We start from the raw sequence: 27,420 nt of genomic DNA, 5'->3' as shown, positions 1-27,420 counted from the left end.
AAGCTGCTCTGAGGGATGGCAAAAGCTCTTTGCCTTGGAGTACAAGGATCCATTGGCTCGCCTTGGAGCTGCCCTTCTGAGGTTGGTCAATGATCCTGTTTAAGCCATTCATACACTTGGTGTTCTGGCGGGCAGTTGTTCCATCTAGAACAGGAGGGATCTCTGTGAACCTGAAAACTATAGTGGAATCTTGCTGATATCAGTAGCTTTTAAGGTAGGACAGATGCGATTTGTATCTTCCGATCAATATCTAGGACAGCTCACCAGCATCGTGGAGCATTGCAAGTTTCAGGAAACACATCGAAGTTGTTTTCAGCAATTTTAAGAACATAAGAAATAGGAGCAGGAGCAGGAGTAGGCCAATCGGCCCCTCGAGCCTGCTCCACCATTCAATAAGATCCTGGCTGATCTGATCCTAACCTCAAATATACTATCACTCTCCATCCACCTAAACCCATGTGATCTCCCGGGAGAGGCGAAAAACCAGTTTAAAAACCCAATGGCCAATTTGGGAGAAAAAAATCTGGGAAGTTCCTCTCCGACCCATCTAGGCGATCGAAACTCATCCAGGAGATCACTCTGTCCCTATATTTTCTACAGTACTTACCTTCTGTAAAGGCGATCTCCACCCCAGCCAGGAACAGGAATAAAAACATCTCCTGAAATCTAACACAGAATTAGAACACAGTAGGAGCAGAACCAGGCTACACGGCCCCTGGGCCCACTCCACTACCCACAGGGCCATGACCATTCCGAACCTAGACTCATGTCCAATTTCCTGCCCGCTCCCCGTAACACTTAATTCCCTTTACTTCTAGGAAACTATCTCTTTCTGTTTTAAATTTATTTAATGATGTAGCTTCCACAGCTTTCTGGGGCAGCAAATTCCACAAACTTACCACCCTCTGAGTGAAGAGGTTTCTCCTCATCTCAGTTTTGAAAGAGCAGCCCCTTATTCTAAGATTATGCCCCCTAGTTCTAGTTTCACCCATCATTGGGAACATCCTCACCGCATCCACCCGATCAAGCCCCTTCACAATCTTATATGTTTCAATAAGATCGCCTCTCGTTCTTCTGAACGCCAATGAGTAGAGTCCCAATCTACTCAACCTCTCATCATATGTCCATCCCCTCATCCCCGGGATTAACCGAGTGAACCTTCTTTGTACTGACTCGAGCGCAAGTATGTCTTTTCTTAAGTATGGACACCAAAACTGTATGCAGTATTCCAGGTGCGGTCTCACCAATACCTTGTACAACTGCAGCAATACCTCCCTGTTTTTATATTCTATCCCCCTAGCAATAAAAGCCAACATTCCATTGGCCTTCTTGATCACTTACTGCACCTGCATACTAACTTTTTGAGTTTCGTGCACCAGGACCCCCAGATCCCTTTGTATCACAGAAACCCCACAGTGCAGATAGAGGCCATTTCGGCCCATCGAGCCTGCACCGACACATATACCACCCTATCCCCGTAACCCCATGTATTTAATCCCCCTAACACTAAGGGTCAATTTATCATAGCCAATCAACCTAACCCGCACATCTTTGGACTGTGGGAGGAAACCGGAGCACCCGGAGGAAACCCACGCAAACACGGGGAGAACGTGCAAACTCCACACAGTCACCCGAGGCCGGATTCGAACCCGGGTCCCTGGCGCTGTGAGGCAACAGTGCTAACCACTATGCCACCGTGCTGCCAGTTTACAGTACTACAGTACTTTCCAGTTTCTTGCCGTTAAGATAATAACTTGCTCTATGATTTTTCCTGCCAAAGTGCATAACCTCACACTTTCCAGTATTGTATTCCATCTGCCAAATCTCTGCCCACTTACTTAGCCTGTCTATGTCCCTTTGCAGGTTTTTTATGTCCTCCTCACTCACTACTTTCCCTCCCATCTTTGTATCATCTGCAAACTTTGATATGTTACACTCGGTCCCCTCCTCCAAATCGTTAATTAGATTGTAAAGAGTTGGGGACCCAGCACTGACCCCTGCGGAACACCACTAGTTACTGGTTGCCAGTCTGAGAACGAACCATTTATCCCAACTCTGCTTTCTGTTAGATAGCCAATCCTCCACCCACGCCAGAATATTACCCCCAATCCCGTGATTTTTTATCTTGAGCAATAATCTTTTGTGTGGCACCTTGTCAAATGCCTTTTGGAAGTCTAAATACACTACGTCCACTGGTTCCCCTTTACCCACCCTGTATGTTACTTCCTCAAAGAACTCAAGCAAATTTGTCAAACATGACTTCCCCTTCATGAAACCATGCTGAGTTTGTCCTATTCAATTATGTTTATCCAAATGTCCCGTTACTGTCTCCTTAATGAACTCTAACATTTTACCAACCACAGATGTTAGGCTAACAGGTCTATAGTTTCCAGCCTTCTGCCGACTGCCCTTTTTAAATAAGGGTGTTACATTAGCAGTTTTCCAATCTGCCGGGACCTTTGCTGAGTCCAGGGAGTTTTGGAAAATTATTACCAATGCATCCACAATCCCTACCGCCACTTCCCTCCAGACCCTAGGATGCAAGCCATCAGGTCCAGGGGATTTATCCGCCTTGAGTCCCATTATTTTACCAAGTACCACTTCCTTCGTGATTTTAATCGTATTTAGCTCCTTCCCCCCCCCCCCCCAGAGCCCCCTGTTTGTCCAGTGTTGGGATATTCTTAGTGCCCTCTACCGTAAAGACTGATACAAAATAATTATTCAGCGTTTTTGCCATCTCCATGTTTCCCACCATTAATTTCCCGGTCTCATCCTCTAAAGTGACCAACATTTACTTTAGCCACCCTTTTTGCTTTTTATATAACTATAGAAACTTTTGGAATCTTTTTATATTTTTTGCTAATTTACTTTCATAATCTATCTTCCCTTTCTTAATCAATCTTTTAGTTATTTTTTGCTGTCTTTTAAAGACTTCCAAATCATCTATCCTCCCACTAGATTTGGCTACCTTATATGCCCTTGTTTTTAGTCGAATACTATCCTTAATTACTTTACTTAGCCACGGATGGCTATCTTTTCTTTTACTCCCTTTTTTCCTCAGTGGCATTTTTTTTGGAAGTTGTAAAATAACTCCTTAAATGTACACCACTGATCATGTACCGTCTTACCCTTTAATCTATTTTCCCAGTCCACTCTAATCAATTCCGCTCTCATACCTTCATAGTCTCCTTTATTCAAGCTCAGCACGCTTGTTTGAGATCCAACCTTCTCACCCTCTAATTGAATATGGAATTCAACCATGTTATGGTCACTCATTCCATGGGGATCCTTTACTAGGACATTTTTAATTAATCCTGTCTCATTACACAGGACCAAATCTAAGGTTGCTTGCCCCCTGGTCAGTTCAGTTGCATACTGCTTGAGAAACCCATCCCTAATACACTCAATGAACTCATCCTCAAGGCTGCTCTGCCCAATTTGATTTGTCCAGTTAATATGATAATTAAAATCCTCCATAATTATAGCTGTTCCCTTATTACAAGCCTCAACTATTTCCTGATTAATACTCCGTCCAACAGAGTTGCAACTGTTCGGAGGCCTATAGACTACGCCCACTAGTGTTTTTTTCCCCTTATTATTCCTTATCTCCATCAGTCTTATTGCGTCATTCAGCTGTTGTGGAGAAGTACATGGCCAAATCTTGGAATTTAACTAGGATACGTATTCCTGCTTGAAAATCTATAAGGGTAGGTGAGAGAACCTACTCTTAGCAAAGATTGTCCACTTTCACCCATGCAGTCCAATGTCTTGTCCATAAGGTGTTGGCTGACATAAGGGAGCCTTGGTGTATCACTGTGATTTGCAGTGCTTCTTTTTGCAGATAATGTATTGGTGGACTCACCTTGGGATCTAGTGTATCCTATTCACCATGTTGCGCAGTAGACTAACCAGTGAGGTATTGTATGGCTCAAGAAGGATTTTGAAAGTTAATTATTTGAAAGATACGAGGAGCATCTGTTAGTATTGTTGTCTCGCATCTGTTCCCGGGGGGAGGAGGTGTGGGAGGATGGACCTGGTGAATGCCAACTTCAGCCTGCAGTCAGGACCCGTGTGAGGTGAATTTGTGGCAAAAAGGAGAAATATTATAGGAAAGAGCAGCTCTGGTCTTCACTGACCTACCACTGAGTATCTTGGGGGTGGGGGGAGTGGGGCACAGGGTTGGGGAGGGAGGGGTGGGTAGAGAGGAAAGTCTGATTTGTGGTGGGATTGTTTTTGTTAAACCCTTCACACAAAGCCCTAGATTATGTACTTTGGTGTCTTTAACATCAAGGTGGCTAGCATGTCCCAAGCTGTCCTGTGTAGGACCTTCCACCTTGTTGCAGGAAGACATCTGTCATATAGTTGATGAGGAAACTGAGACTTGGGATGCTAGCTGCTAGAAAGTATTGCCGAGAGACTGGGTATGAGAACAAGCACTCGTGTATATATCCAGAACTTGGTGCCTACTGTGATTGTACTGCGGAGAGGCAGACCGATACTGCTGAAGCTCTGCACCTCCATGGTAGAACTATTGTTTTCTGGCTTATGTTGTATCCATGCTCTGGTCAGGAAGAAGATGGCAAGACACTGGCACACCTTTTGGTAAATTGTGCTGATCACCGTATTAGTCACAAGGAGATCATGGCACCTACCGTCTGCATAGCAACAGTGCTAACCACTATGCCACCGTCTGCATAGCAGCACGGTGGCATAGTGGTTAGCACTGTCGCCTCACAGCGCCAGGGACCCGGGTTCGAATCCGGCCTCGGGTGACTGTCTGTGTGGAGTTTGCACATTCTCCCCGTGTTTGCGTGGGTTTTCTCCGGGTGCTCCGGTTTCCTCCCACAGTCCAAAGATGTGCGGGTTAGGTTGATTGGCTATGATAAATTGACCCTTAGTGTTAGGGGGATTAAATACGTGGGGTTACAGGGATAGGGTGGGATATGTGTTGGTGTAGGGGTTACGGGGATTGGGTGGGATATGTGTCGGTGCAGGCTCGATGGGCCGAAATGGCCTCTATCTGCACTGTGGGGTTTCTGTGATTTCTGTGACTCAAACCCACATTTGAGAGTCATAGAGTCCAGAAAGAGGCCCTTCGGCCCATCGTGTCTGCGCCGACCATCAATCCCTGTCCAGTCTAATCCCATTTTCCAGCATTTGGTCCATAGCCTTGTATGCAATGGCATTTCAAGTGCTCATCCAAATGCTTCTTGAATGTTCTGAGGGTTCCTGCCTCTACCACCCTTTCAGGCAGTGAGTTCCAGATTCCAACCACCCTCTGGGTGAAAAAGTTCCTCCTCAAATCCCCTCCAAACCTCCTGCCCCTTACCTTGAATCTATGCCCCCTTGTTATTGACCCCCCTACTAAGGGGAAAAGTTCCTCTTTATCTACCCTATCTATGCCCCTCATCATTTTGTACACCTCAATCAGGTCCCCCCTCAGCCTTCTTTGCTCCAAGGAAAACAACCCCAGCCTGTTTAGTCTTTCTTCATAGCTGAGGCGCTCCATCCCAGGTAACATCCTGGGGAATCTTCTCTGCACCCTCTCCAAAGCAATCACATCCTTCCTATAGTGAGGCGACCAGAACTGCACACAGTACTCCAGCTGTGGCCTCACCAGCGTTTTATACAGCTCCATCATAACCTCCCTGCTCTTATATTCTATGCCTCGGCTAATGAAGGCAAGTATCCCATATGCCTTTTTAACCACCTTATCTACCTGTTCCGCTGCCTTCAGGGATCTATGTACATGTACACCAAGGTCCCTCTATACTTCCTAGGGTCCTACCACTCATTGTGTATTCCCTTGCCTTATTTGTCCGTCCAAAATGCATCACCTCGCACTTTTCAGGGTTAAATTCCATTTGCCACTTTTCCGCCCATCTGACCAACCCGTTTATATCGTCCTGTAGCCTGAGGCTTTCCTCCTCGCAATTTACCACCCCACCAATTTTCGTGTCATCTGCAAACTTACTGATCATACCTTTTACATTCTCATCCAAATCATTTATGTAGATCACAAACAGCAAGGGTCCCAGCACCGATCCCTGAGGTACCCCACTGGACACAGGCTTCAAGTCACAAAAGCAACCTTCGACCATCACCCTCTGCCTCCTGCCACTCAGCCAGTTTAGGATCCAACGCGCCAAGGCACCCTGGACCCCATGGGCTCTTACCTTCTTGACCAGTCTCCTATGCGGAACTTTGTCAAAAGCTTTACTGAAATCCACGTAAACCACATCCACAGCATTTCCCTCATCCGCACACCTAGTCACCCCCTCGAAAAATTCAATCAGATTGGTCAGACATGATTTACCCTTGACAAAGCCATGCTGACTATCCCTGATTAATCCTTGCCTCTCCAAGTGGAGACTAATTTTGTCCCTCAGAATTTTTTCCAATAATTTCCCTACCACAGATGTTAGGCTCACTGGCCTGTAATTCCCTGGTTTATCCCTGCTACCCTTCTTGAATAATGGTACTACGTTAGCTGTTCTCCAGTCCTCTGGTACATCCCCTGTGGCCAGAGAGGTTCTGAAAATTTGTGTCAGAGCCCCTGCAATCTCCTCCTTTGCCTCACACAACAGCCTGGGATACATCTCGTCCGGGCCTGGGGATTTATCCACTTTTTGGCCTGCTAAAACCGCTAGTACCTCCTCCCTCCTCGATGCTAATATGTTCAAGCATGTCACAGTCCCCTTGCCCGATTTCTATGTCTACATCGTCTTTCTCCATAGTGAACACAGATGAAAAAAATTCATTTAAAACCCCGCCTACATCACCTGGCTCTACACACAGATTGCCACTTTGGTCCCTAATGGGCCCTACCCTTTCCCTGGTTATCCTCTTGCCCTTAATATACTTATAAAACATCTTAGGATTTTCCTTTATTTTGCTCGCCAGTGTTATTTCATGGCCCCTCCTCGCCCTCCTAATTTCTTTTTTAAGTATGCCCCTGCACTTTTTATACTCCTAGGGCTTCCTCTGTCTTTAGTCTTTTGTAACTGCCAAAAGCCCCCCTTTTTTTCCTAATGCATTTTTGTATATCCCTTGTCATCCAAGGTTCCCTTTGCTTGTTGGTCCCACCCTTGACCTTTACAGGAACATGTTGGCGTTGTACACTCTCTATTTCCCTTCTGAAAGTCTCCCACTGCTTTGATGTGGATTTTCCTATAAGTAGCTGCTCCCAGTCCACTTTGGCCAGATCCTGCCTTTATCATATTAAAATCGGCCTTTCCCCATTTAGAACCCTTATTTCCGGGCCGTCTTTGTCTTTTTCCATGACCACCTTAAATCTCACCGAATTATGGTCACTGTCGCCAAAATGCTCTCCTACTGACACTTCCACCACTTGCCTGGCTACATTCCCTAGAATTAGGTCCAGTACCGCCCCCTCTCTTGTAGGACTTTCTACATGTTGGCTCAAAAAGCTCTCCTGGATGCACTTTAAGAATTCTGCACCCTCTAAGCCTTTCACACTCTGACTATCCCAATTAATATTGGGGAAGTTGAAATCCCCCACTATTATTACCCTATTATTTTCGCACTTCTCTGAGATTTGCCTACATATCTGTTCCTCTATCTCCCCCTGACTGTTCGGGGGCCTATAGTACACTCCCAGCAAAGTGCTTGCCCCCTTTTTGATTTTAAGTTCTACCCATATGGCCTCATTAGAGGAACCCGCTAATATATCATCCCTCCTTACAGCAGTAATTGATTCCTTAATTAATATTGCAACGCCCCCTCCCCTTTTACACCCCCCTCTGTCTCGCCTGAAGATTCTGTACCCCGGAATATTGAGCTGCCAGTCCTGACCCTCCCTCAACCATGTCTCCGTGATAGCAACAATATCGTACTCCCATGTGTTCAACAACAACTTCAGTTCATCCACCTTATTTGCAAGACTCCTTGCATTAAAATAAATGCCTTCCAGCCTTGCCATATTCCCTTTTGCCTTCACATATTTGCTCTGCCTTCCCAGCTGACTTTTTTCCTCCGTATTTGGCTGTAAATCACCCCCTACTATAGTTCCACTCTGTATCCCATCCCCCTGCCAAGTTAGTTTAAACCCCCCCCCACCCAGCAGTGCTAGCAAACCTCCCCGCAAGGATATTGGTCCCCCTCTGGTTCAGGTGTAAACCGTTCGACTTGTACAAGTCCCACCTTTCCCAGAAGCAGACCCAGTGAGCTAGGAAATTAAAGCCCTCCCTCCTGCACCATCCCTTGCCTGACCAATTAGTGACTATGCTTCCGCAGGGGCAGTGGTAGGAAAGTAGAGGCTCTTGTGGAGTCAGAGTGGCTCCAGGGTGATATACTTGGTGATGGAAAATCAGAATCAAGTCAACCTGCTATGCCAGACTTTGTAATCCTACAATAAAAACAGAAAATTCTGGAAATACTCAGCAGGCCTGTGGAGAGAGAAACAGAATTAAAGTTTCAGGTCGATGATCTTTCGTCAGAACTGGAAGAAGTGAGAGATGTAACAGTTTTTAATCAAGTACAGAGGCAGGGTAGGGGAGAGGAGGAAAGCACAAAAGTGAAGATCAGTGATAGGGTGGAAGGCAGGAGTGATTAAATGACAAAATGATGGTGCAAGGCGAAAGGGGGTGGTAATGGAACAAGTAAAGAAACTTTCCATACCTCGGGAGCCTACTGTCAACAAGGGCAGATGTCGACGACGAAGTCCAACACTGCCTTCAGTGTGCCAGTACAGCCTTCGGTCGCCTGAGGAAGAGAGTGTTTGAAGACCAGGACCTCAAACCCGGCACTAAGCTCATGGTCTACAGAGCAGCAGTGATACCCGCCCTGCTGTATGCCTCCGAGACATGGACCATGTACAGCAGGCACCTCAAAGCACTGGAGAGGTACCACCAACGCTGCCTCCGCAGGATAGGTGCACCAACGTCGGTGTTCTTGCTCAGGCCAACATCCCCAGCATCGAAGCTTTGACCACACTCCAATCAGCTCTGATGGACGGGTCACATTATCCGCATGCCCGATAGGAGGCTTCCAAAACAAGCGCTCTACTCGGAGCTCCGGCACGGCAAGAGAGCCCCAGGTGGGCAGAGGAAACGCTTCAAGGACACCCTCAAAGCCTCCTTGAAAAAGCATAACATCCCCATCGACACCTGGGAATCCCTGGCCCAAGACCGCACAAAATGGAGGAGAAGCATCCGGGAAGGTGCCGAACACCTCGAGTCTCTTCGCCGGGAGCAAGCGCAGGCAGCGCAAGGAGCGCACGTCAACCCAAGCACCGTCTGCCCCACCTGTAACAGTCTGTAGGTCCCGCATTGGACTCATCAGTCACCTGCGAACTCACTTTTAATGTGGAAGCAAGTCATCCTCGGTTCCGAGGGACTGCCTAAGAAGAAGAAGAAGAAAAACAAAAGATGGGTCAAGAGGAGCTGTAAATGGCAACAGCAGAATCATTACCAGCACCTGCTGTCCAAAAAAATAGGAGCAGTGGTTATGATCTGAAGTTATTGAAATGTATAATCCTATACCTGATCCAGGAAGTTCTACAGTACTTCAAGGCATTGTTGATAATTGACAAGCCAAATTGGTTCGTCAATATTGGCCCTGAAAATCCACGGGGTGGCACATAGAATCATAGAACAGTACAACACGGCCTGTTGAGTCTGTGCCGGCTCTTTCAAAGAGCAGTCCAGTTAGTGGGCAAAAGTATGGCAGCATAGGGCTGGAATAAGCTTGCCCCAGACCTCTACAGCTGATCCCCACCAAATATTGCATGGTCAGGCGGAAGTCTCTTCATTTGCTTGTCCCTTCGTTCAGAGGAAATAGTTTATCTGTATCTACCCTATCGAATCCCTTTTAACATTTTAAACGCCTTGAACAGATCACCCCTCAATCTTCTGCACTTGAGGGAATACAAGCCAAGTTTATGCAAACTGTCCTTTTAATTTAACTCTCTCTCTATCCTGGTATCATTCTGGTGCATCTGTGCTGCTACTACTCCAAGGCCAATATATCCTTCCTGAGGCCCAAACCTACATGCAGTACTCCAGATGTGATCTAACTGGCTCTATACAACTGATGTATAACTTCCACCCCTTTGTAATCCAGCCCCCTTGAGATCAAGGCCAGCATTTCATTAGCCTTTGTTTTTGGTACTGGTCTACTAGCATTAAATGATTTATGTACTTGGACTCTCAAATCGCTCTGCTTCTCTACAGTTCCTAGTTTCTCACCACTTAGAAAATACTCTGCTTTATCTTTCTTGGGTCCACAGTGGACGACCTCATACTTGCCCACATTAAACTCCATCCTGTCATACTTTTACCCACTTACTCCAACCATCCCCACTGAAGTTACAATGAGAGAGCGCAAACACTGTAGAATTTTAGGTCTATACAGTAAATGTGTCAGAGTGCTAAGATCTTCCCACTTGGCTGCAGGCAAGCTGACAAATCATATGCTAATGGTTAGGATGGGCTTGGTGGGATAAGCAGCAGGACATTTAGTCGTGCTCTGTGCTGGCGATGCTGTGCAGTACCTTTGTGTATACCAAGGTATGCCTAAGCCATGACTTGCCAACGTGCTCATTAGCTCTCTGGGTGTGCACTCCATATCCAGCAAACTTGACCCATGTAGATTTCTCAATAGCCTGGATTGGAATTTCTAAATTATGGTGATCAATTTCCAGGTATTACATACGCCCGGCTGACCAAAGCAAAATTAGGTTTTGATCTGGATTTTAAAGGCGGGAAGATGAGGCAAAAGGGCAGACGAAGGAGAGAAGCACAGTAATTAAGAGTTGGAATATCAGGAGACTGAGTTTGGACAACCCTAACTTTCCCACAAAGGCTTATTCCTTTTATCCTCTGCAGCGGCTTGAGTGTTTTTCTACCTTGAAGGTATTCTATAAGTGCAAGTTGTTGTAACAAGCATCCCTTTATCAAATGATTTAATCAATTAATTAAATAATTAATTAGTGTCATGGAGCAGCAAACCATTTTTTTTTCATGAAGCAGCCCATGCCAGCCTACGAGCAAGACCTGGACAATATCCAGGCTTGGGCTGACAAGTGACTGGTAATATTCGCGTCACATAAATAGCGGGCACTGACCAAGAAAAAGCCCAACCACATCCCTTCAACCTTCAATAACACCGCCATTGCCAATTTCCCCGCAACTAACCGTGGGGGGGGGGGGATGGAATTGATTGGAAGTTTAACTGAACCAGCCACATATTAGAAATGTGGCTATAAGACCAGGGTCGAGGCTAGAACTTTGCAAGGAGTGTCTCGCTCCTGACTCCTCAAATCATCTCCAGCATCTAGTAGACTCAAGTCAGGAGTCTGATTAAATACTTGCAACTTACCTGGATGGGTGCAGCTGCAATAACATTCAAGAAGCTCGACACCATCCAGTTTGTTTGATGGGCACCTTTGGTATTAAATTCTGCCTATCCCCTCTACCACCGGCACATTGTCTGCAGTATGTACTACAGGAAACTTTGTGCTATCAGGCACCGATGGGACCGAGCTGTTGCCGTTCCCTCAAAACTGCCGGACACACCAGCGCTGATGTTAAAACATACGGAGATTTTCAGCTCCGTGTGAATCAACAAACCCTGTTGCTTAGCAGCAGCTTCTAAACAGTCGGCAAGCGTCTCTAGCTGAAGCTGTTGCTTAGCTACAGACCTTGCAGAGCTTGACTGTTGAGAAAAAAGCAACGAAAAGAAAAAAAAACCTAACGAAACGGCTCCTGATTTTTGCCGGTGGCTCGAGCTTGCCGGACATTTAGCCTCCGGGTAACACACAGTTTCCTGTATCTGCAGGATGCATTGCAGCAAATCGCCAAGCTTGCTTTGACAACGCCTTCTAGCTCTAGGGCTTCCACCATCAAGAAGGATAACAGCAGCAATGTCATGTGGGGACCATACCTTCCAAGTCATACACCATCCTGACTTGGACAGGTACTGTCGGTCCTTCATCGTCACTGGGTCAATATCCTGGAATTCCCTACCAAACACCATTGTGGGAGTTCCATCACCACAAGATGAAGGCTCCCCACTACCTTCTCACTAAAAAGCGAAATAAAAATGTGGCTTTGCTGCCATCACCCACTTTCAGCGAACAAATAATAAAAACATAGTATAGTATTCTAGTAATACTTCTAGCTATTTGCATAATGTCCTGCACATTTGTAACTAATTTATGTAAAGTGGTATTGTGTGATCCAATATTCAGTTAAAACAATTCCACCTGTTAGAAAAATAACCAGTGCTGTCCAAGTTTTCAAAATGGTCATACTTTTTTTTTATTGAGAGAGTGCTTAGATTTGAGGTTTTAAAAAAAGTTATGTATAAAACGCCCACCTATTTTGGACAACTCATTTTCACAGTAGTGAAAGCTATTTTCTATTACATCTATATGATGGAGTAACTGGATTAGAACTGAAAAGTATGAAAAGAGCAAAAACACAGAACTGTGCCACATTCCACCAAAAATAAGTAGCAGCTGAGTAATAGTTGGAAAAATGTGAAAATAACCAAAGAAAGCAATGACTGTAAATGCTGTACAACACAAATCTGGCCACTAGATTATTTTACCTGATCTTTTTGTCTTTACAAAATTGCCCATGATCTTTTGGTTAATGACCCCTATAGGTTGGACAGATGATTTCACTTTGTCCATGATGTGCTGTTTTATTATTCACTAGAATCGACCAGTCAGATGATTGAAAAGCCCAAGCAGATTTGGCTTCTGGTAAGCTTCGCATGACGAGTGCTGTGAGACTACTGTTGGCACTGTAATGCTTTGCACTATCTTAGTCTGTTGCTACCACCACTGAAAGCATGAGGAATACATTCCAATATTTAACTTGAAAGAATTGTGCAGAAATGCTATAAATACAGGCACTGTAGCTTAAAAGAACATAAGAATTAGGAGCAGGAGTAGTCCATGCGGCCCCTCGAGCTTGCTCCACCATGCAATAAGATCATGGGGGATGTGATCTTGGCGTCAACTCCACTTTTCTGCTTGTTCCCCATAACCCTTGACTCCCCTGTAGTCCAAAAATCTCTCTCTCGGCCTTGAATATATTCAATGGCTCAGCCTCCACAGCTCTCTGGGGTAGAGAATTCCAAAGATTCACAACCCTCCGAGAAGAAATTCCTCCTCCCCTCCGTCTTAAATGGGCAACCCCTTATTCTGAAACTATGATCCCTAGTTCTAGATTTCCCCCCACGAGGGGGAACATCCTCTCAGCATCTACCCAGTCAAGCCCCCTCAGAATCTTTTAGGTTTCAATACGATCACCTCTCATTCTTCTAAACTCCAATGAGTATTGGCCCAACCTGCTCATCCTTTCCTCATAAGACAACCCCTTCATCTCCGGAATCAACCTAGTGAACCTTCTCTGAACTGCCTCCAATACAAGTATATCCGTCTTTAAATAAGGAGACCAAAACTGTATGCAGTACTCTAGGTGTGGTCACAGTTGTAGCAAGACTTCCCTAATTTTATGCTCCATCCCCCTTGCAATAAGGGCCAACATTCCATTTGCCTTCCTAATTACTTGCTGTACCTGCGTGTTAACTTTTTGTGTTTCATGTACGAGGACACCCAGATCCCTCAGCATTCTGTAGTCTCTCTCCATTTAAATAATATTTTGCTTTTCTGTTCTTCCTACCAAAGTGGATAACCTCACATTTTCCCACATTATACTCCATCTGCCAAATTTTTGCCCACTCACTTAACCTATCTACATCCCTTTGCAGACTCTTGTGTCCTCTTCACAACTTGCTTTCCTGCCTATCTTTGTATCATCAGCGAATTTGGCTGCAGTACACTCAGTCCCTTCATCCAAGTCATTAATATAGATTGTAAATAGTTGAGGCCCCAGCAGTGATCCCTGTGGCACCCCACTAGTTAGTTTGCCAACCTGAAAATGACTCATTTATCCCGACTTTCTGTTAGTTAGCCAATCCTCTAACCGTGCTAATATATTACCCCCAACACCTTGAGCTCTTATCTTGTGCATTGTGCAGCAACCTTATGTGGCACCTTATCGAATGCCTTTTGGAAATCCAAATACACTACATCTACTGGTTCCCCTTTATCCACTCTGCTCGTTACATCCTCAAAGAACGCTAATAAATTTGTCAAACACGATTTCCGTTTCGTAAAGTCATGTTGACTCTGCTTGATTGTATTATGATTTTCTAAATGCCCTGCTACTACTTCCTTAATAATGGATTCTAGCATTTTCCCAATGACAGATGTTGTGCTAACTGGCCTATAGTTTCCTGCTTTCTGTCTCCCTTTTTTCTTGAATAGGGGCATTACATTTGTGGCTTTCCAATCCACTGGGACCTTTCCAGAATCTATGGAACTTTGGAAGATTACAACCAATGCATCCACTATCTCTGCAGCCACTTCTTTTAAGACCCTAAGATGCAGGCCATCAGGTCATGGGGACTTGTCAGCCTTTAATCCCATTAGTTTGCCGAGTACTTTTTCTCTAGCGATAGTGATTGTTTTAAGTTCCTCCCTCCCTTTCCCCCCCTTGATTTTCCACTATTGTTGGTATGCTTTCAGTTTCTTCTACCGTAAAGACAGATACAAAGTATTTGTTCAAAGTCTCTGCCATTTTCTTGTTTCCCATTATTAATTCCCCAGTCTCATCCTCTAAGGGGCCGACATTTACTTTAGCTACTCTGTTCCTTCTTGTATACTTGTAGAATCCCTCACCGTCAGTTTTTATATTTCTTGCTAGTTTACTCTCAAAATCTCCCTCTATTATTTTTTTAGTCATCCTTTGCAAGTTTCTAAAAACTTCCCAATCTTCTGGCCTACCACTAATCTTTGCAACATTGTATGCCTTTTCTTTCAATTTGAAACCCTCCTAAACTTCCTTAATTAGCCACAGGTGGTTTGTCCTTCTCGTAGAGTCTTTCTTTCTCACTGGAATATATCTTTGTTGAGAGTTATGAAATATTTCCATAAAAGTCTGCCACTGCTTATCTACAGTCTACTTTAGCCAACTCTGTCTTCATACCTTTGTAAATGCCTTTATTTAAGTTTAAGACACTAGGTTCAGACCCAGGTTTCTCGTCCTCAAACTGAATATTATGATCACTCTTTCCTAGAGGATCCTTTATGATGAGATCTTTAATAAATCCTGTCACATTACCAGATCTAAAATGGCCTGTTCTCTGGTTCTACACATATTGTTCTAAGAAACTGTCCTGCATACACTCTATGAACTCTCCCTCGAGGTTACCTTTCCCAATTTGATTTGTCCAATCTATATGAAGATTAAAATTGCCCACGATTATTGCAGTACCTTTCTTACAAGCCCCCATTATTTCTTGATTTATACTCTGTCCTACAGTGTAGCTACTGTAAGGGGACCTATAGACTACTCCCAAACTGATTCTACATCTTGATCTTCCGAGCCAAGATCATTTCCCACTACTGTACTGATCTCATCCTTTATTAACAGAGCTACCTACCTCCTTTTCCTTTCTGCCAATCCTTCCGAAATGTCAAACCCCAAATATTCAGTTCCCAGCCTTGGTCAACTTGCAACCATGTCTCTAATGGCTATCAGATTATACCCATTTATTTCTATTTGTGCTGTCAATTCATCTATCTTGTTACGAATGCTGTGTGCGTTCAGATAAAGAGCCTTTAAATTTGTCTTTTTATCATTTTCCTGACTCTGAACCTATTTGCTGGTGCACTCTTATGCTTCTATGCTCTGTCCATTCCTGTCACACTCTGGTTGTTATCATTACCCCTATTGCTAATCTGCACTATTGCCTTGCCCTTTCTCTTTAATTTTCTAAGTCTTCCCCCTGCCCCCCCCCCCCCCCCCAAACTATTTAGTTTGAAGCCCTATCTACAGCCCTAGTTATTCGATTCTCCAGGACACTGATCCCAGCACGGTTCAAGTGAAGCCCATCCCAACAGAACAGCCCCCTCTTTCCCCAGTACTGGTGCCAGTGCCCCATGAATCGAAACCCATTTCTCTCACACCAATCCTTGAGCCACGCATTTAACGCTCTGATTATCTTGACCTTATGCCAATTTGCTCGTGACTCAGGTAGTCATAGAAAAATAGGAGCAAGAGTAGGCCATTAGGCCGTTCAATATGATCATGGCTGATACTCTACTCCATACCATATTCCCGCTCTCTCCCCATACCCCTTGACGCCTTTTGCATCTAGAAATCTATCTATCTCCTCCTTGTATATATTCAGTGACTTGGCCTCCATAGCCTTCTGTGGTAGAAAATTGTACAGGTTCACCACCCTCTGAGTGAAGAAATTTCTCCTCATCTCAGTCCTAAATGTCCTACCCTGTATCCTGAGACTGACCCCTTGTTCTAGAGCCCCCAGCCAGGGGAAACATCCTCCCTGCATCCAGTCTGTCTAGCCCTGTCAGAATTTTATACGTTTCAATGAGATCCCCTCTCATTCTTATAAACTCTAGTGAATACTGGCCTAGTCGACCCAATCTCTCCTCATACGACAGTCCTGTCATCCCAGGAATCAGTCTGGTGAACCTTCGCAGCACTCCCTCTGTGGCAAGTATATCCTTTCTTAGGTAAGGAGACCAAAACTGCACACAGTACTCCAGGTGTGGTCTCACCAAGGCCCTGTACAACTGTAGTAAGACATCCTTGCTCCTGTACTCCAATCCTCTTGCAATGAAGGCCAACATACCCTTTGCCTTCCTAACTGCTTGCTGCACCTGCATGTTTGCAGTGACTGGTGTACAAGGACACCCAGGTCCCTTTGTACATCAACATTTCCCAATCTATCACCATTTAAATAATACTCTGCCTTTCTGTTTTTCCCTACCGAAGTGGATAACTTCACATTTATCCACGTTATACTGCATCTGCCATGTATTTGCCCACTCACTCAACTTGTCTAAATCGCCTTGACACCTCTTTGCATCCTCCTCACAACTTACAATTCCACCTAGTTTCGTGTCGTCAGCAAACTTGGAAATATTGCATTTGGCTCCCTCATCCAAATCATTGATGTATATTTTGAATAGCTGGGGCCCAAGCACTGATCCCTGTGGTACCCCACTAGTCACCGCCTCCAGAGATTATTACCTTTGTGGTTCTGCTTTTTAATTTGGCCCCTCGCTGCTCATACTCCCTCAGCAGAACCTCTTTCTTAGTCCTACCTGTGTCGTTGGTACCTACGTGGACCATGACACCTGGATCCATTCCCCTCCAGCCCCGAGGAGATGTCCTTAACCTTGGCACCGGGCAGGCAACGCAGCCTTCGGGACTCGCGTTCTCGGCTGCAGAGAACAGTATCTATCCCCCTAACTATACTGTTCCGTACCACTGCTACATTCCTTTTTACTCCCCCAATTTGAATGGCCCCCTGTACCATGGTGCGGTGGTCAGTTTGCTCATCCTCCCTGCAGTCCCCACACAGGCTGCAAGAACCTCATACCTATTGGACAAGTGCAAGGGCTGAGGCTCCTCCAGTGCTTCTTTCTGGATCCCCATACCTGCCTCACTTGTAGTCACACCCTCCTGTCTCTGACCACAGACCAAATGTGAAGTATTTAACCTAAGGGGTGTGATTGCCCCCTGGAACAAAGTGTCCAGGTAACTTTCTAACTCCCTGATGTATCGCAGTGTCCGAAACTCAGACTCCAGCTCATCAACTCTGAGCTGAAGTTCCCCGAGCTGCAGACATTTACTGCAGATTTGGTTGCTGTGGATCACACTGGGGTCCACCAGCTCCCACATGCTACAGCTGCAACACATCGCCTGCCCTGCCATCTCTACTGTATTTTATTTAACTAAATTAGGTTTTCAAGTTTTGAAATACTCAATTGTCTATCAATAGTTTTTAATCTAGGTATTAACCTTGTTTAATTTATTAAATTTAGTTATATGCTTTAGGTCTTTACTGTAACTTAGCTCACAGTCCTTATTTAACCCTAGTTGTTTATTTTTTTTTAATGTATCAAGCAGCACCTCTTACTTCCACCTCAACAAATTCCTGAATTTAGTACTCTAGAAGCAGTACTCCGTAGAACTGGACTCAGTGCTACTTATGTTTGTTACAGTAATAGAATATGCACTCAAGCACACCTGCTATTTTGTAGCTATTTGCTGTTGTACAAATAGGCTTTGGAAATGCATAAAGATGTGTAGTAAGGAGGAGAATGAAAGGGCTCCAGAAGTACCAGTGGAGAAGCAGCAAATAGATTAAAAGGAAAACCATATAATGACACTTGAAGTTGATAGTCCTACACCAGATTTGTGAGGAAGGTTAGTGATGAAATAATGGTAATAACCATGTGTTCTTTTTTGCAAACATTTCATAATTGTGCCACATGTAATCCATCAATGAATTTTAGTCTTTTCTCCCATCCAAAGTTAAGTAACATAGAATCACAAATTCCAGTGCAGTAGCAGGCACATCATGCCTATGCCAGCACTAGCTGCATGACAGAAATGTCTTATTTCTCTGGTCTCCTCCCATTCCCTTGAATAGTTTTCTTCCAATCCTCCTTTAAAAAATCAATTGACTCAGTTTCAATAGCCACTTGTGGTAATCCACAAAAAATTCTTTAAACCTCCCCACTTCATATTTCTAGTACTTAACCTAAATTTATTCCTCCTTGTTTGAGGTTCGTCTTTTTATAAAAAATTTTTTTTAAAAATTCAAAAATGTGCAGCAAACATGCTTTGCATGTGTGTTTGTACAGAGTATTTTGGATTGTGCCATTATAACAACAACTTGCATTTATATAGCGCCTTTAACATAGTAAAACATCCCAAGGTGCTTCACAGGAGTATTATAAGACAAAAAATTGACATGTCCCTGAGAGTTCTACTTGTTGAATTGAGTACAAACTATTTTGTCTGTTCAACATTGTGTTTATAGTTTCCAAAATGATGCAGTAATTTTTTTTAGATTGCTGGGCCAAACTTAAAATCACCAGTCAGTTTCCTGGATCATAAACATGTCTGTCAAGATCAAATCGTAGCAACACTGTACTCTACAAGTACTACAATTGTACTGTGTTCATTTTGTAGCTATTATACATGTAATTAATCATTATTCAAAATCAAACATTTTAATAGATATTGAGTTGGTGACCCTTATGGCCCAATGTAACTTGTATTGGAGTAGTTTAGTCAGATTTGTATAAGTTTTAGGATTCTGACCCTTTTTTACATTTGTCCATCCTTGGCACAGGAATATAACTTAAACTCCACATATGATCACAAAGTTAAGTCTTGGTTGCATTCTGATCTTAGCACAGCATTTCATTGCAACTGTATTAATCACAAGTTAGCTGCAATAGACATTTTTAGTTGAAGTTAATAGAAAATTGAGTTGTCTTAAACCAGCCAGAACTGTACATTTTATTTTATCATGCCAATCTTGTCAAAGGTCAAGAACATTGCCATTACCAAATTCCTAAAATGTGTTTGAAGTTTTTGGTTTATTAACAAGGAAGCTGGCAGGAAAAGGATACTGAGTAGAGCTTGGTGCTTCCTTCAGGGAGGGGATTTCAGTAAGTAAGAGAACAAATTAGCTGAACAGCTGCTAAATGTTGGTTGAAAAAATAAATCTGAACGAGTTATCAAGACATTTAACGTGGTATTGATAAAGTTCTTTCCCACTGGTATTGCACATGCTTATTAACCATCTGGAAAGGTAGTGTAGTGGTTATGCTGCTACACGAGTAATCCGGAAGCCTGTTCAAATCCTACCATGGCAGTTTAGAATGTGAATTCAGTTGTCTTATATTTTTTTAAAAATTGAAATAAAAATGCTAGTATCAATGAAAAGTGACCATGAAGCTATTGTCATAAATCCCAACTGTTCACTAATGTCCTTTAGAAACATAGAAAAATAGGAGCTGGAGCAGGCCATTCGAGCCTGCTCCGCCATTCAATATGATCATGGCTGATCCTATCTTGATACCATATTCCCGCTTTCTCCCCATACCCCTTGATGCCTTTTGTGTATAGAAATCTATCTAGCTCCTCCTTAAATATATTCAGTGACTTGGCCTCCACAGCCTTCTGTGGTAGAGAATTGCACAGGCTTACCACCCTCTGAGTGAAGAAATTTCTCCTCATCTCAGTCCTAAATGTCCTACCCTGTATCCTGAGACTGTGACCCCTCGTTCTAGACCCCCCCCAGCCAGGGGAAACATCCTCCCTGCATCCAGTCTGTCTAGCCCTGTCAGAATTTTATACGTTTCAATGAGATCCCCTCTCATTCTTCTAAACTCTAGTGAATACAGGCCTTGTCGACCCAATCTCTCCTCATACGACAGTCCTGTCATCCCAGGAATCAGTCTGGTGAACCTTCGCTCACTCCCTCTATGGCAAGTATATCCTTTCTTAAGTAAGGAGACCAAAACTGCACACAGTACTCCAGGTGTGGTCTCACCAAGGCCCTGTATAACTAGTAAGACATCCTTGCTCCTGTACTCAAATCCTCTTGCATTGAAGGCCAACATACCATTTGCCTTTCTAACTGCTTGCTGCACCTGCATGTTTGCTTTCAGTGACTGATGTACAAGGACACCCAGGTCCCTTTGCACATCAACATTTCCCAATCTATCACCATTTAAATAATACTCTGCCTTTCTGTTTTCCCTACCGAAGTGGATAACTTCACATTTATCCACGTTATACTGCATCTGCCATGTATTTGCCCACTCACTCAACTTGTCTAAATCACCTTGAGGCCTCTTTGCATCCTCCTCACAACTTACAATTCCACCTAGTTTTGTGTCGTCAGCAAACTTGGAACTATTACACTTGGGTCCCTCAGCCAAATCATTGATATATTTTGTGAATAGCTGGGGCCCAGGCACTGATCCCTGCGGTATCCCACTAGTCACCGCCTGCCTCCCTGAAAAAGGACCCATTTATTCCTACTGTTCTGGACTTAGTACATGCAGGGAGCACCCTCTAGTGGTAGTTATTGTATAGCAGTGTGTTATTTGACCTCCTTCCTGTCTGCCCTGGAAGTAGTATTCCAGGGAGTGTTTGCTGAGTTGTGAACAAAGCCCACATGAGGCAGCCATTCTCAATCCTCCGCCATCCTTCCTTATACGCTAGGCAAGACGCAATGTCTTTGCACAATTTTATTCAAGTAAAGCTTCAAAACAGCAACCTGCTTCTGAGTTATTTGAATGAGTGTTTAGCTGACTGGATAGCTGGATAGGAGTTACATCTAGCAAGACCATTACACCTACTCTCTGTTTCTTGTCAACCAATTTTCAATCCATGCCAGTATATTTACCCCAATCCCATGTGCTTTAATTTTGTACACTAACCTCTTACGTGGGACTTTATCAAAGGCCTTCTGAAAATCCAAATACACCACATCCACTGGTTCTCCCTTATCTATTCTACCAGTTACATCCTCAAAAAACTCCAGTAGGTTTGTCAAACACTATTTCCCCTTCATAAATCCATGTTCACTTTGTCTAATCTGTTGATATTTTCTAAGTGTCCTGTTATCACATCCTTTATAATAGACTCTAGCATTTTCCCTACTACTGTTAGGCTAACCGGTCTGTAGTTCCCTGTTTTCTCTCCCTCCTTTTTTAAAAAGTGGGGTAACATTTGCCACCCTTCAATCTGCAGCAACTGTTCCAAAATTCTACAGATTATGGAAGATGGCAACCAATGCATCCACTATTTCCATGGCTACCTCTTGGTACTCTGGGATGCAGATTATCAGGCCCTGGGGATTTATTGGCTTTCAGTCCCATTAATTTCTCCACTTTTGTTACTAATTTAATTTCCTTTAATTCCTCCTTCTCACTAGACCCTTGGTTCCCTAGCATTTCTGGGAAGTTGGTTGTGTCCTCTTCCGTGAAGACAGTACCAAAGTATTTGTTTAATTGCTTTGCCATTTCCTTGTTCCCCATTATAAATTCTCCCATTTCTGACTGTAAGGGACCTACATTTATCTTCACTAATCTTTTTCTTTTTACATACTTGTAGAAGCTTTTACAGTCTGCTTTTATTTTCCTTGCAAGCTTACTCTCTCTTTCCCATCTTGCTCAATCTCTTGGGCCCTCCTTTAGGGATGGTAACCTGCCGTCCTTGTCCTCCTACACAAACGTAGCCTTGCAAGCCACTCGGTTGCATCAAAAAAGGGTACTCGGCAACTAGCGATAGGCCTTGCCAAGAAGAAATGAAGAAAAGTGTCCAGTGATGCTCATTTTTGGGCATCGTACACATTACATAGGAACATAGAAGATAGGAGCAGGAGTAGGCCATTCGGCCCCTTGAGCCTGTTCCGCCATTCAATGAGATCATGGCTGATCATCCAAATTTAGTACCCTGTCCCTGCTTTCTCCCCATATCCCTTGATCCCTTTAGCTTTAAGAAATATATCTAACTCCTTCTTGAATATATTTAATGAATTGGCCTCAACTGCCTTCTGTGGTAGAGAATTCCACAGGTTCACCACACTCTGGGTGAAGAAATTCCTCATCTCAGTCCTAAATGGCTTACCCCTTATCCTTAGACTGATACCTCTGGTTCTGGACTCCCCTGCCATCGGGAACATCCTTCCTGCGTTTAGTCTGTCTAGTCCTGTTAGAATTTTATAAGTTTCAATGAGATCCCCTCTCATTCTTCTGAACTCCAGCGAACATAAGCCTAATCGACCCAATCTCTCCTCATATGTCATTCCTGCCATCCCAGGTATCAGTCTGGTGAATCTTCGTTGCACACCCTCCATGGCAAGAACATCCTTCCTCAGATAAGGCGACCAAAACTGCACACAATAGTCAAGGTGTGGTCTCACCAAGGCCCTGTACAACTGCAGCAAGACATCCTTGTTCCTGTACTCTAATCCTCTTGCTATGAAGGCCAACATACCATTTGCCGCCTTAACCGCCTGCTGCACCTGCATGCTTACCTTCAGCGACTGGTGCACAAGGACACCCAGGTCTCGTTGCACTTCCCCTTCTCCCAATCTATTGCCATTCAGATAATCTGCCTTCCTCTTTTTGCCACCAAAGTGGATAACCTCACATTTATCCACATTATACTGCATCTGCCCAATCACCCAACCTGTCCAAATCATACTGGAGTTTCTCGGCATCCTCCTCACAGCGCACACGCCCACCCAGCTCTGTCGTCAGCAAACTTGGAGATATTACATCTAGTTTCCTTGTTTAGATCATTAATATATATTGTGAATAGCTGGGGTCCTAGCACCGATGCCTGCAGTACCCCACTAGTCACTGCCTGCCACTCGGAAAAAGACCTGTTTATTCCAACTCTTTGCTTCCTGTCTGCCAACCAGTTCTCTATCCAAGACGGTACCTTACTCCCACTCCCATGTGCTTTAACTTTCCACGCTAATCTCTTATGCAGGACCTTATCGAAAGCCTTCTGAAAGTCCAAATACACCACATCCACTGGTTGTCCCTTATATATTCTACCGGTTACCTTCTCAAAGAATTCCAGTAGATTAGTCAAGCACGATTTACATTTTGTAAATCCATGTTGACTTTGTTCGATCCTGTCACTGTTTTCCCAAGTGCTCTGCTATTACATCTTTTATAATGGACTGTAGCATTTTCCCCACTACCGATGTCAGGCTTACCGGTCTATAATTCTTCGTTTTCTCCCTACCACCTTTTTTAAATAGTGGGGTTACATTAGCTACCCTCCAATCCATGGGAACTGTGCCCGAGTCTATAGAATTTTGGAAGATGACCAGCAATGCATCTACTATTTCTAGGGCCACTTCCTTAACCTACATCCTAGGGTACTTATCAGGCCCTGGGGATTTATCTGCCTTCAATCCCATCAATTTCCCAACACCATTTCCCTACAAATACTGATTTCATTCAGTTCCTCCCTCTCATTAGACCCTATGTTCCCCGACATCTCTGGGAGATTATTTGTGTCCTCCTTTGTGAAGACAGAACTAAAGTATGGGGGAGAAATTTGGTTGTTAACGCCTAAAGAGACCGAGAAGTGGGGCGCTAGCCAATTTCCGGGTGGGCGCAAGGCGCCTAGCGCCTCGCCCCATATTGAGCATGCATTTAGCGCCAGTGCTAAATCTTAGCGCCCGCTCATGGGCGCAGGCTGATTATGACGTCATTTGAGTGTGCAATGCCTTTTGGGCGCCCCGGACCGGAAATTCAGTGGCGCCCCCTTCCGTAGCACCTGGCGCTAATAGTGACAGCTTACCTGGACCTTACCAAGTCGCTCTCGGGCTGGAGGAGCATTATTTAAAGGGGACTGGTGTGGTTTAAAAGCGGCAGCCATTTTTGGAGCACAACTTCCTCGAGAGCTACAAAGAGTTGCTGAGCTGCACACTGAGAGCCATTTGACCACTGAGCCAGCGCAGGCAGACAATCTTCAGTCTTCTGACCATCACCTTGCTGTTGGTAAGCCTTGACAACGGGGAACCTTCCTGTGGGCACTTATGGAGGCTGCATTGGAGGGGAACGTCCTGCTGCTGAATCATCTGGAAAGGGCACTGAGACGCTGGGAGAGGGGGGGCGGGCATGGCCAGACGGAGGAGGGCCAACAGACGTCGCCACAGCAGACCGTACGCTGGCAGGGTTTTCCGACAGCAGTTTTCCTACATGAACATGCCGGAGGAGCAGTGCGTCAGAAGGCTGCGATTTAGAAAGGAGGTGGTGACTAAGCTGTGCCAGCTGCTTCAGCCAGATCTGCAGCCTCAGATAAGGTGCAGGACATCTGTCGGTGGCTGAGAAGATGCCTGCTGGCCTGAACTTCTACGCGAGCGGCTCTTCTCGGGCTGCGCGTCAGAGGCTGATCAGAAGTAGCTTCTAGGCCCCTCTCACGGAATGCTTGCTGCCATTCCAAGAACAGGAATGGAACCGGCCTGATGCCCCCAAGCCTGTGAAGGGCAAGATGCATGTAAATAGCAGGCATAGCCATTGTAAATGAAGAAAGTGTTTCATTACATAAAATGTGGTTCCTTCAAACATGAGAAAGCTATGGCAACAGAAAGCAAAACTACACGGTGGCGTAGTGGTTAGCACTGTTGCCTCACAGCGCCAGGGACCCGGGTTCAAATCCGGCCTCGGGTGACTGTCTGTGTGGAGTTTGCACATTCTCCCCGTGTTTGCGTGGGTTTCCTCCGGGTGCTCCAGTTTCCTCCCACAGTCCAAAGATGTGCAGGTTAGGTTGATTGGCCATGATAAAAATTGGCCCTTAGTGTTAGGGGGGATTAAATACGTGGGGTTACGGGGATAGGGCTTGGGTGGGATGGCTGTTGGTGTAGGGACTGGGTGCTAGGGTTTGGATGATCAGCCATGATCTCGTTGAATGGCGGAGCAGGCTCGAAGGGCCGAATGGCCTACTCCTGCTCCTATCTTCTATGTTTCTATGTAATACACTGACACATAACTGCCTCTCTCACCCAGGAGACTGTCCAAAACATAAATCACATTCCGACCATCTTCCTTGGCCTTGATTCCACTGCGCCAACCAAAGCATCCAACGCCCCATCAGTGAGGTGTTCCACCCTCTGCCTCACCCTTTCCATGTCTTGCTAGGCTGGTGCGCCACAGGTAGGCTCCCACCGCTTTGAAGGCCTACAAGGCAGTGAGTGTGTCTGGTGATGCCAATTGACCTGCCCCTTTAAGAGCTGGCCGGCTCCAGTGTGTCTCAGGGAAAGTGATTATTGACAGCACCTTCGCTGCGCCCCGCCGCCGTGAAATTGGGTTGCGCCGCCGGGTTAGTGCCTTGAGTAGCGTGCAGCACCTGATTTAGCGCCATAATCGCCTTTAGGGGCGCTACAACCCAATATCGCGCTAGGTGGTGCTAAATTGCGCCTGGCGCTAAACTTTGCGCATTGCCAGGACTAGCACCCCAAACGCGGCTATACCGAATTTCTAGGCCTATGTATTGAATCGGTCAGCCATTTCTTTGTTCCCCATTATAAATTCCCCTGATTCTGACTGCAAGGGACCTATGCTTGACTTCACCAATCTTTTTCTCTTCACATATCTATAGAAGCTTTTACATTCAGTTTTTATGTTCCCTGCAAGCTTATTCTCATATTCTATTTTCTCCCTCTTAATTAATCCCTTTGTCCTCCTTTGCTGAATCCTAAACTGCTCCCAATCCTCAAGTTTGCTGCTTTTTCTGGCCAATTTATATGTCCTCTCCTTGGATCTTATGCTATCCCTAATTTCCCTTGTTAGCTACGGTTGAGTCACATTAAATAACATAGAGGATATATTTTAAAGATTTAAGAGATGGTCACTTTTCATTGATACCAGCTTTTAATTTCCAGATTTTTTTTTTTTTACACTAAATTCACATTCTTAACCTGCCATGGTAGGATTTGAAATCTTTCTATCATAACTACGCTCCCTATTTCAAGTCCTCCACTCGGGTGTCTACTGCTTACTGGTCAAAAGTCACCAATGACATCTTGTGTGATTGTGACTGCAACTCATTGATTATGGCTTAATTTGGTCAGTTCTCACCAATGTTAAGTTGTCCGTGACACAGTAAGTATTATTTCATCCTGGCATGATTGGACCACCAACTCCATGGGTAAGGTAACTTACCAGTCTATTTGAAGGCAGAATATCAAGTCTGAGTTTGGCCTTTTGTCTGTGGCACTGCCAGTTTCGAGTTCCAAGTTTCTCTTTTCTGATAAAACAGTTTTCAGATAGAGGCCAAAATTTGGATATGATTTCACCTTCATAAGGACCATTCATACTAGATTAAAGGTATTAATTTAAGAAAGTAAATAAATTGAACTTGTGATATTTTCAAGATTGCTACAGACTCTGGAACCAAAGCCCATGTTTAAAAAAAGTTTTTAAAAAGGGAAGGTGCAAAGATAGTTTAGATTTAACTGCTTTATGCAGAAGCCAATTAATGTGTGGAACAGACTTTGCAGTGAGGCAGTGGAAGCAGATAGTATGTGGGAAAAATTGAGAGTAGTGGAAACGTTGGAGGGAGAGAGCAATATAGAGGCATTCATTTTTGGGCCTGTTGGAGCTGATCCTATGCTTTCCTGTATTCCTAGTGATAAAAGATGAAAAGAATATTTCTTGGAGAAAAAGATAGAGAATAGGTTAAATGAAATAGGAATAATTTTTTAAAAAAAGGTAAAACAGAGAATAAGGGAAAAGCATGAGCATTGTTGTTTTGGTTGTATAGAGTTAATACAGTAATACAACTTTCCTGACAGTTAAGTAGCCTCATTTCAGAAATGTTAGGGTTTGCTTTATTGTTGAGAGAACTCAAGTGGCTGCCCTATGGAGGGGTGAAATAATTTGCCAGCAATCTAATGCTTTCTCGTCGGCAAAATCATTATCACTTCCAAATTGGGCATTATCTGATTAAATCAAGATAGCCTTCAATTGTTTTATATCGTCATATCCTGAAAATGTCTCTGGATTTTTTTTGGGGG

General features: G+C 44.4%; 1 protein-coding gene across 2 annotated transcripts in view; it reads left to right on the top strand.

Moving 5' to 3' along the window:
- LOC147117609 (lysophosphatidylcholine acyltransferase 1-like) overlaps positions 1–27,420 on the top strand; it is a 309,307-nt gene that overhangs the window by 51,424 nt on the left and 230,463 nt on the right. The window contains exon 2 of one of the 2 annotated variants that reach the window (XM_085988726.1): positions 12,684–12,730. The exons of the other annotated variant lie outside the window; for it this stretch is intronic. Within the exon in view, the coding sequence (XP_085844852.1) occupies positions 12,698–12,730 (33 nt within the window). The 5' untranslated portion in view covers positions 12,684–12,697. The remainder of the gene's footprint in view (positions 1–12,683; positions 12,731–27,420) is intronic. 2 annotated transcript variants of the gene reach the window in all.

Source organism: Somniosus microcephalus, chromosome 5 (genome assembly GCF_052327205.1).
Source record: "Somniosus microcephalus isolate GS21.2 chromosome 5, FLI_Smic_1.0, whole genome shotgun sequence".
NCBI lineage: Eukaryota > Metazoa > Chordata > Chondrichthyes > Squaliformes > Somniosidae > Somniosus > Somniosus microcephalus.
Note: the sequence above shows the minus strand (reverse complement) of the source record. Positions and strands in the feature narration are given on the sequence as shown.